Below are 11397 nucleotides of genomic sequence, written 5' to 3'. Positions count from 1 at the left end.
TTCCATTATTTCATTTCCTTCACTTTTATTATTAGCCCAACCCACAACATATGGGATATACCCTTACAAGTTATCATCCATTTTTATCCGTCAAACAAATAGAGCTTTAATTAATTTTCTATTTATTCCAATTAAAAAAAATATCTACTAAACAACCCCATTGTATGATTTCTCTCTCTCTCTCTCTCTCTCTCTCTCTCTGGAGGAGATTAGATATGCCACCAACTCTCTTAGAACTAATAGTTCAACCAATGGCAAGACTTGAATAGGAGGGGGCATAGAGGACTTTTCTAAGACGATGAGGAGAGAGAAAGACAAATCTAGGTACACCTGCAACAAACCTAACCTTTTATAAAAACCAAGTATAAACTCCACACCTAGCATCAAACCGAGCCTTACCCAACACCACATGTTGAGTAGCCTTGTGGCACACCCCTTTTCACACCCCTTTGGGCCCTTCTGATGGCCATTCCCTCCTAGAGCAAATGGTGCTAGTGTATCCTGACCCTACTGGTTCTTGAGAACTTTTTCCCATATTTTATTTTTGAGATCAAATTTATATTTACCTTACCGCATCATTAATTTCAAAAAAAAAAAGGTAAGCAAAAGATAGTATGAAGTCCATAGATGAACCATGTGGGCACACATGAATTCAATGAAAGTATAATTTCAAACATAGTGATGATAAAAGATGATAGTCATAAGCATAATATCCAAGATAAATAACACACGAGATCAGAGTAGCTTAATCAAAATACCATAAGGTTCTTAATACAAACCACCATAGATAGTAATAGTATTATTATAAATAGATAGAGTAGAAACTAAGGATCCTCCATTTTTCAATTCAGCCTGACTTGAGGAAGTTCTTAAACCAATGTGCTGATTCCTTTGGGTATCTCTTCAGTCCGTTTTCATAGTCCACATAGTTGAGACCAAAACGAACCGTGTAACCAGCATCCCACTCGAAGTTATCCAGAAAAGACCACATGAAGAAACCCTTCACATCCACCCCATTCCTACAAAATTAAAATTATTAGTAAATTTCTACAATAAAGTGAGTTTTCAGGGGAAAGGACCTTATAACGACAGGGTAGGCCCCACCAAACAAGAAATAAGAAAACCCGAGTACATGTGAACAGATGGAGAAGTATATAAACTCACTCCATGGCATTAAGAAGGAACTTGAGATGGTCACGCAAGGCAACTTTTCTCAATTCATCTTTGAGAGATTGGTCCATTGGTAACTTGGTATCATCAGAAACTCCTGAGAAAATATATACAATTTTTAAATCAATAAATTACTTTATATATATAATTGGACACTCACCATATAATGTAATGAAATAAGGAAAGAAATACTTTGGGCTTCTTACCATTCTCGGCAACATAGATAATAGGATTGTTGTATTTTTCCTTTATGTAAATTAGAATGTCTCGCATTCCCTTTGGATACACATAAAGCCACTCTGAAGCAGTCTGCAAGTGCACATCCCAATATCAATTACTTCATAATTAATTTATTCATAGATCCTAAAACTTTTAAAATGAGATAGCTCAAGTCACGGTTTCCTTAAATCCAAACGCACATTTTTGGTTTACAGCCAAATATTATTACAGAATTTTTTTTTTTCGTAGAAAAATATTTTTACAGAATTCAGATCAGCAAAAGGTGATAGAATTGCAAATTTAATTTGGGTCAGGTTCGGTATGATTTTATTTTAATTTTTAATTGATTTCATGAAATAGATTTTTAGTCAAGATATTGAAATTTTTTGGATGCATCAATCTGAAATATTTCAAGAATATGAAATTCATTTGGATGGGTTGTGGCAAAGGCAGAGGTGGGGGTAGGGCTGGGGAGGAGGTGGTCATGGCGAGGAGGTTGTGAAGGTAGTGGTGGTATGGTGGGGAGTGGCAAGAAGGTTGTGAATGTGGTGGTGGTAAGGTGGAAGTGGTGGTGAGACCATCCAAGGATGAAGAGCCGTGGTGTTTTATTTTAAAAATAAAATTACTATTTTATCCATTAAATCAACCATATTCATTAAAGAACAAGAGTGAAATCAAATTTAATTTTAAAACTAAAACAATTGCTACTCTATTTCAAAATTTATATTCCATGATTCTATTTTATTGAATTAAAACAAAAAAAAAAAATAAAATACACAACACAGTTTCCAAAGCAAAAAATCAACCCACGAAATTTATATAAAAATCATACCAAATGAGAAAACAGTGTGGCTACTAATATTTTCATCCAGACTCAAAATTCTTAAAATCATGCAAGATAGATTGATAGATGTGTAGAGACGTTGTATAATCTTACCGGTATACCAATAGGTACATCATCCCTTAAACCTGTCGCAATGGATGATTCCAAAAAATTAAAAATTAAATCAATTTAACAAAAATTTCCGGTCCAAACTCTAATCATTAAAAATAAATCAAGAGCTTGGCCAAAACCCTAATAGTTACAACTTACCTGTTTGATTAACACATGAATCAGTCTTATAGCATGGGGTGGGATCTGGAACTTTATCCTGAGCATAGGTTGCAGTATAGTAGTTTAACCCAAGAAAATCATATGATCCTCTCAACAAATCAGATTGCTCTTTATAGAATCTTGGCAACCTTGGCCCAACAAGATCAATCATCCATTTTGGATATTCACCTTTGGTAACTGGCTCCATAAACCTAAGACATACAAACAACTAGCATCAAAATATGTGGGATTTAATTTCTCACCATCCAAACATGATATCGGAATTCAGAAGCTCACCATCCAAACATGAAATCAGAAGCTCGTGCAGCGGCGTCCCGATCAGCGGGGCTATCGGAGTAGGGAACCATCCAAAAGTAATTCAGTGTAATCCCAATCTGGCCATTTTGAGTTGCCTTATACTTCTTCCTGTATACGTCTACTGCAGCTGCATGAGCTAGGAGCAAGTTATGGGCTACTGTATATGGATCCGTCCCAGTATTATCAGTCTTTGCTGGTGGGAAGGCTCCATACGCGTACCCATTTGCAGTGAAGGTCCATGGCTCATTCAAGGTCATCCAGTACTTCACACGATCGCCAAATTCTCTATAGCAAACTTCCGCAAAGTCTCGAAAATCATCTCTGTATTGTATTCATATATTATATTCATTGTGTTTAGAAGGCTTAAAATAAGCAAGATAGACAAGTTTCAAAAGTTAACCTGACCCTATGACCATCGAAACTAAATTGGTTCGGTTCCAACTATTTAGTTTCATTTCAATTCGATTCGAAATGATAGTAAGGTGGACCATAATCGAACCAAGAACCAAGTCGGTTCAATAATTAGATACTCAAATCGATTCAATTCGATTTCGGTTCTGATACGCAATTTTAATTCGATTTTGTACTTTGATTTTAATTTGGTTATGAAAATGGTTCAACTTTTGAACCATGATTATGATCAATCAAAGACCATAATAGGCTCAAATTATGGGCCTTATGACCATTATCAAATCCAAAATTATCTTAACATGTAAAATATGTGATGATAAATTATTAAAAAACTCTTACCACCTAAAAAAAAGCTTGTAAAAAACACTTTCGAATTTTCAAAATTGAATATTGAAAAAATCCCACTTGAGTCTTGACGATATTACTATACTAGGGCTTTTTTTTTCTTTTTTCTTAATGATAATTCAATTTGGTGGTTTCGGTCGCATCAATGGTTTTTACACTTGAAGAGCATACTCACATACTCACATACTCAAATTAATTCGATTTGATTTGGCTCGGTTAATTGGGCTCAATATCGGTTTTGGTTCCAATTGACACCCTTAAAAGAAACCCGTCCCGAATTATCATAAAAAAAATAAAATTCTAGATCTCACCGTTTGTTGTGCCCTTCCCCGATTTTTGGATGTATTTTTTTAATATTTTTTAGTTTTTAATGGCTTATGTCAGTGTTCTTACCCTCAGATTGTCGGTATTAATACTCACATTATTTTAGTACTCAAGAAACCACCGTACTCTTCTTCCAAAGCTTGAGGAACATCCCAGTGAAATATAGTCACAAAAGGCTCGATACCTACAAATCAATTATAATAAACATCAAGACGATCACAGCATAGAAAGACAAACAAGGAGATAAGATATTATAAATGGCAAGAGAGAGAGAGAGAGTGCACCATTGGCTAGAAGCTCGTTGATGACGTCATTGTAAAACTGAACCCCTTCTTTGTTCACTCCTCCACTTTTCTTTCCAGCTACGAGCACCAGATATTTTCAACAAAGTAGACATAAAGAAATAATAAGATAGTATTCAGAAAGAGAAAAGCCCAAAGATAGTCCTTGGGCTGCGACAAGTAGAAAACGAGTTTTAACTGACAATTAACTGAAAAAACTACAAATAAAGGAAAGAAGCAATTTAATCAAGTCAAAGATGTCGTTAAGAGATATTAGAAAATTAGAGACAGAATCTTCTCCTAGACGATGACCTTTCATAATTATCTCACATTATTCATTGGGTGTAGGATCCACACCCTTATCCATTGGGTGTAAGACGCCACACCTTTTGAATGGTGTGAAATTATTGCAGGAGGTCATGGTGAAGAAGATCTCACCACTTAAAATCCAAACAAATAAAGAGTAAAACAATGGGTACTAAAAGATCAACAAGGGGAAAAATTAAATCTAGATTGTCCAGAAGGAGCAAATTCATTCTGCAATCATCCAAAAGACATTAGATTTTTCAATCGATCAAACAAAAACATTTAAGGGCAAATCTAATAATAGAGACTTGGTTCAAACACATTAGATTTTCCAATGGAGTGTAAATAATTTGAATTCTTATAAAATTTTTAAGCTTAAAAAATATTTTTTTGAAAATTTATGTTGCCTTCAAAACTAAATTTAACGTAAATGGGCTATGGATCCACTAATACCCATTCAAAATTTTCGAATCCTTGTGGACATTGAATTATCAATTAATGCACATTGATATCAGATCGGTCTTACTTGGATATATTCTGGTCCATGCGATTGAGAATCTGAAGGAATTCATCCCCATATCCTTCATTGCAGCTATATCCTCCTATGGAACAAAAATAAGGATACCACCTCGAACAAGTGTAAGAGTAAGAATGCATAAAAAATGACGTACGTACTAAGAATAGCGTTTCTAATTACATAGACAAGGCGGTATAGTTTTTACCTTATACCGGTGGTAAAAATCCACAGCCACGTCTCCATTGCTTTTATCCTTTATTTGATCTGTTGAGAGAGAGAGAGAGAGAGAAAGAGAGTAAAATATTACAAAAAGCAAAGACGGGTCAAATAAAGAATATTCTATGTGCCAAAATCCCAATTCGACTTTCTAGGTTTATAACCTGCATGTATAGGAGAGTGGATCAGGTTCTCGAGAACTATTCTCATAGGATCTTGATTCATGCATATGTAATCCACGTAAGGAATAAGTCCTGTGATGAATATTATATGTGGGACAAGAATCATATAAAAATTATCCTCGTACGAAAATCTGATCCACACTCCATGTTTAGTTAGAGAGACTCCAATATGAGCGTGGTTTCAAATATGGGTATTGTATTGGTCATATCATATTAATATGAGTTGAGACCAATCCCTAATCTTTGATCGATCTGGATCAATTACTCATATAATTTCAATTACCCGTATCATTTTAGGATTTTTTTCTGAAAAGAAAGGGGTAAAAATGACCAATTCACACCAATCCTCTGATCCTCTCTGATACTGTTTCGGATTGAGACCGATACCATTACCAATATCAAGAACTAAATCCATAAGCATGGGGTGGATCACCCATGGACACTCATACCAGCATGGTTATAAGCATTGATATCAAATCAATTGTGGTTTGGCATGTCTCTAATCTGAATATCTAGCTAATATTGTATTAGTTAAAGGGTAGAATGAGGGGTAAAACGGTCAAAAAATCTTTTTTTCATAAGAAAATCAAGGTTATTTCTATCCAGTACAAGGGATTCAATATTGATCCATTTTGATACTGTATCAGTTTTGAGATAGCCGATACCCATTCCGATACAGTGCACTAAAACCATGCATTGGAAAATAAAGTACAAATAGTAAAATGTAGAGAGAGAGAGAGAGAGAGAGACCAGGATGTGTGTGACAGTAATGATCCCAGTTACTTAAGCCTTTGCCACCCTCCAAAGGTGCACCTTCATACTGAGAAAACAAAGTATAAACAGCCTTGGTGAGACGCATGTAGGCTATACATAATTCTAAAACCAGTAGTAATTAAGGGTGATTGGATTATAATATTACTTGATATGCCGATGATGCTGTACCGAAATAGAATCCTGGTGGAAAACTGTTTCGGCTGATAGAAAGCTCGGTTGGCAGAGTCCTAGGAGCTGGTTTAGTATCAACAGAAGGAAGACGGGCTCGAATAGAACAGCTCTTATGGTTTTGAAACAGAGAAGCTGGCCTCTGCCAAATTGCAAGCTTTGCACTCTCATGGCCTGAAAGGAATGGCTTAGGCAACAGAAGTTGGGATTGATGGGCAGCAAATTCAGACCTTGGCAACTGAAGCTTCAACATCTTTGATAGCAGGCTTAGAGAGAGAAAAAGATTGAAGGGTCCAAATGGGTCTGTGGCTCTAGTGTTGATTAGGTTTGTGCTCTCTTATATAGAAATAGAAGTGGGAATACATGAACTTTGGTCATACAAGAAATCATTGACTGGTCCAGTAAGTTTAGGATGTAAAAGTAACAGTGGAGGAGGGGAAAGAAAAAGCTCACATGTAACCCGTGAGCTTTTTCTTCGAGGAGGGTGGGGGGGTTTTTTTTTACCTTCCTCTCGTGTTTCACGTGGGAAGGAACTGTGGAGGTATAATTTGGATTAGGAGTTGAGACAGGTGTGTTTAACATATTGAATTTTTTTTTTTTTTTTTTTTTTTAAACATCCCATTGATAAAGGGGAGAAATGCATATGACATGAATTGATCCTTAAATCACAAACTTGATGTTTGCTTTATCAATAGAAGTTGCAACCAGTAAGCTATGCACTAGATGTTTAACATGGTGAATACAACTGAGCGGAATTAGTTCAAATTTAACAAATTACAATCGTTTTTTTATATTTTCTTTTATTTTTATTTTTATTTTTTTCTTTTAAACATATCCATTCTTAGTGCTACTCATAATGATGCGCATGCAATACCCACTTTATTTTCTTTCATTGTCCTTCTAGCATCTTTTGTTAGCAATACCTTTTTTAGAAATGCACTTTTTCAAAAGTATCTCCAACAATTAATGATCGTTAGATAATGTTTTAAGAAACGCGTTTCTGTGTCTAGAAACGACAGAAAAAGAACAAAAAACGTTTGATAAAATTACTTCGTTTCACTTGTTTTCACAAATAGAAGTAGAAATTTTTATCTATTTATGTTTCAAGAAACGACCCAGGCGAAACAAGTAGAACTTGTTTTGTCGTTTCTGGAAACGACTCATGACCATTCTTCCATTGGTTATAATCGACTTTCAGAAACATGACTTATCAAATATCTTCAATTTGATTTATGTTTTTAGAAACAAAAATTTATATTTCTTCTATTTTTTGAAATAGAAACGATACAAACGTTATCAAACGGACCCTACATTTTTCAACCATTATATATCAATGGTTTTTTCTCCCTTTTATACAAGTATATTTTGGTTGAAAAGATAAGGTCCGATCATTCGTAGTTTTAGAACTTTGGGGAGTATAATGGTGAACTCTCACTATGAATTTGATGTCTTTTAGTATGAGTGAGTCTATACATTCGAGTTGAGTAAGTGGATAGGAGATCAGAGTTAGGTGGTCCTTTGAATTAAGTGGACCTTTCTGACCTTGTTATCATATGATTCCACCTATTAATTTTTTTCATTTTGTTAGCAATTTTTATTCTTTTGAGTGGCGTCAGCTTGGTATCAAAGTAAGTTAACCTTGTGGCCTACAAGTCTAAATGGTCAATCCAAATTCAAAATGCACTCTTTCAAATCGTTATTTCATTCATCAAATTCAAGGATGATTATTTCAAAGATAGGAGAGAGAAAAAGATGTAGTCGTGATGATAATTTATGAAAAGAAATTTCTTTCATCGTACTAGAATGTTCCTCATCGGATCCTAGAATTTACAAATTCAATTAGGTATTAAAATATTTCCCAAAGAGCATCTTGATACCTCGTACGCACATTTGACCCCACATTTGAACCCAGTGCGGTGGATGGTTTTTCATTCACCATTCACCATTCATTCCATAATTTAATGTCAATTCTTTTTTCGCTCTCTTCTGACATCAGTCTCAATCAATATGTTGTCTTCTTCTTCAATTACTACTTTGTTGTCTGATATTGCACTTATTCCTAGGCATCTCCAAATTCTCTATTTCATCACCTAAATGTGAAAGAGACGGTTTTTTGGGTGAGAGCTGGGCACACTTAGCGTTGTGCTCAACACTTAGTCGGTATGTCTAATTTTCATCTTGTTCAGGTGAATAATCAAGTTATTCAATGGAACAAAGTTTTTTGGCGGAAAATGGCCCCCACCTCATAAATATTAAAAGCATGCAATGATCATTGTACCTCACCTATGAGCCCATACCTCTTTGTTCAGACATAGGTACTGTTTTCAAACAAAAAAACATGTGGTCCATACTCAATTAATGCAAGAAACAAAATGGACCCCTTCCAAGTGGGCAAGTAGAGGGTGTGGCGACATGACAATGCCACAAGGGGCTGCCGTTGGAGGAGGATGTGAGACGAGAAAGGTGGGTACCAAGGTAATTTGAGGTTTTCAGAATGTTACGGGAAAAGGAGACTTCAATTACTACTTTGTTGTCTTATATTACACTTATTCCTAGGCATCTCCAAATTCTCTATTTCATCACCTACATGTGAAGGGGACAATTACGTTTTTTGGGTGAGAGCTAGGAACACTTAGTGTAATACCCTACTTCTTAAGCTCGGTCTGATTTCATGATTGAACCGATTTAATTGTGTAGGAATCGAATCAGAGGGAGTTAGAGCGGGTTCCCTATGGGCTATGATGACAAGGGTGACCTTAAATACCGGCTGGCCCGATAAGTCCGAGCCAGTGCCAGAAGAGACGGGAGTGCCCAAGCCATGTACATGTACCAACCATAAGGCTATGTACGGATAAAGCAGGTATTGTAGTCATATATTAAGGTATATACGTATACTACATCGTATGCCAGGGGTGGGGTTCGCGCCAGGCCCGAACTCTGTCAAAATCCCAAGTTTTGACCCTCAGGTGGGCGGACAGGTGGGTGCACCCACCCACCTGAGTGACCCATCCATGTGCACTGTTCACTTATTTAGGAATTATATATATAGCTTTATGATTTTCTTTTCTTTCCATTTATGACACCGGTACGTTGGTGAGGATAGTAATGAGGAGAGAGAAAAGAAAGGGAAGAAGAAGGGAAGAGAAGGAAGAGGAAGAAGAGACGGATTTCAGCGGCACCAAAGCTTGATCTTCCCATTCCGGTGCCGGAAGAGTGATCTTCAACTCTGGATCTACATTTGGAGGTAAGCAAAGTCGAGTTCTTTGAACATTCACCATACCCAAGCTTAAACCCTTGATTCGAGTAGGGTTTCTTGAGATCTTATAAATCCCCTTTGAAATGATGAGTCTATGGTTTAATAGATGATTTATGTGTTGATCTTGAAGGATTTGAAGAGGTATTGACAAGGTGGAAGAAGCATTGTGGGTTTGAAGTCGTTCTTGAGCAAAGAAGGTAAGATGGTTTCTCATCACTTGAATCTAACCTAGATCTATGTTAGAACCATCCTATAGGACCTTGAAGGTGTGAAGAATGGGTTGGGAAAAGCCCAATTTGAATCCCCAAAGAATGGAGGAAGTTGGGAAGAAACAGGATTTTTCCCGCCAAGACCGGTGGATGCAACCGGTGGGCTTCTACCCGCCTGTGGGCACCCACCTGAGAGGGCAGGGGGGCCTTTGGGCACAACCGACGGGCCATCCTACCCGCCGGTCCTAGCAGGGGCCCTTGGCTCAACCGACGAGTGGAACCGGCAGGCCCTACCGGTGGGTAGGACCGGTGGGCCAGACTGCCCACCTGTCTGACCCCACCCGTGTGGCCCCGAAGGTGATTCTTACGTCCGATTGGACCCAAATCGGACGTGTGACCTTCTTTTAATGTTCTAAACATGATTTTTTCATCAGATCATGTTAATTTTGATTCTAAAATGGTGAAGTACTAACCCCGTTCAATTATGTTAGGTTCACCAAATCCTACCCGATTCGCACCGGATCTCACCCGTACCGAACGGGAATCCTTGTATACTACAGGTAAGTGAGGAGAGGACGTTTGGCCTTGTTTCAAGGCATTGTTTGGCATTCATTTAATTATATCTAGTCTAGTCATGCCATCATGAATATGCTATGTAGATTAGTCATTCCTCACATTGTTATGCATATGTGCTATGTTTATTTTCTAAATGCCAATTGAATGAGATGTTTATATGTTGAATGTGGACATCATGGTGCATGATGCATTGATAGACTAGATGCCGTAGTCGACTTGAAAACGAGTGCATTGGTTGCCCGTGGAATGGGACACGGAGGTACTATGCAATCGTGCTATTATCATATAGGAGCATGCGGTATTAGAATTTTCACCATCCCGTGCTACGACCCTTCCCAAGAGGGGTTAAGGTGTTGGGTTATCATTTGGGGGGAATCAGTGGTCGCGGGTGTCGGGTCACTGTGGCGGTTAGACATAACGCTCGACGGGTCATGTAGGACAGTCGGCAACCCCGGTGGTACATTCAAGAGGGCCAATCGTACTGCTTTTAAATTGCTGGAGTCAGCACCTTTATTTTCAGTCATTTACATTTCTGTTGAGAGCCGATGGACGACATTGTCTTTACTTTTCCGAATTCTCACGGTGGGCCTTCTCCGACAACCCTATGGGCGTATCGCGGGAGGGAGTTCACGGCTCGTACCCGGAGTATACGTGCATTATGGCAGTAGTAGCACTAAAACCAAGGACTTAGTAATGTTGCTTAGGTGGATGTGATTTAAAATGTATAGCATGGCATGTAGTGCATATGATTGTGGTTTGATGTGTGGACTGCTGTGTGGTCCATCTTTCTACTTACTGAGCTTGTGAGCTCATCCCACGTGTACACCCCTTTTTAGATGATTTTGCAGTTCATAAATCTGAGGAGAATGGGGTGGGTCCCACAGTCGAGTTTCCTGAAGAGGACTGGTGGACCCCTGAGGAGTTAGAACACGACACTGACTGCTCGTGCGAGAGCTGTGCTGCGGGACAGCACTTCTGAGGCCGAGCTGAGCTCTACTATGTGATGCCGAGCTGGGCTCAACCTTTGATGCC

The 11397-nt window shown here is 37.8% G+C and overlaps 1 protein-coding gene across 1 annotated transcript; it reads right to left on the bottom strand.

Annotated features, from left to right (window-relative positions):
- Positions 1–651: 651 nt before the first annotated feature.
- Positions 652–6647, bottom strand: LOC122067838 (beta-glucosidase 12-like). The gene is made up of 12 exons (XM_042631688.1): positions 6302–6647; positions 6133–6202; positions 5190–5248; positions 4994–5069; positions 4165–4242; positions 3977–4064; positions 2780–3121; positions 2483–2694; positions 2327–2358; positions 1377–1479; positions 1165–1267; positions 652–1019 (listed from the first exon to the last, which is right to left on the bottom strand). The coding sequence occupies exons 1-12, from the start codon at positions 6575–6577 to the stop codon at positions 848–850; spliced, it is 1611 nt and encodes a 536-aa protein (XP_042487622.1). The 5' UTR covers positions 6578–6647; the 3' UTR covers positions 652–847.
- Positions 6648–11397: the final 4750 nt, after the last annotated feature.

This window comes from Macadamia integrifolia, unplaced genomic scaffold (assembly GCF_013358625.1).
Source record: "Macadamia integrifolia cultivar HAES 741 unplaced genomic scaffold, SCU_Mint_v3 scaffold3165, whole genome shotgun sequence".
Taxonomy (NCBI): domain Eukaryota; kingdom Viridiplantae; phylum Streptophyta; class Magnoliopsida; order Proteales; family Proteaceae; genus Macadamia; species Macadamia integrifolia.
The sequence above is the reverse complement of the archived record's forward strand: the minus strand, read 5'-3'. Positions and strand labels throughout refer to the sequence as shown.

Coding starts and splice junctions, on each gene's coding strand:
- LOC122067838 (XM_042631688.1), bottom strand. CDS start 6,577: ATGTTGAAGCTTCAGTTGCCAAGGTCTGAATTTGCTGCCCATCAATCC. Junction 3,122..3,976: donor TTCTTGAGTACTAAAATAAT/GTGAGTATTAAT, acceptor AATACAATACAG/AGATGATTTTCGAGACTTTG. Junction 2,359..2,482: donor TTCATGTGTTAATCAAACAG/GTAAGTTGTAAC, acceptor CCATTGCGACAG/GTTTAAGGGATGATGTACCT.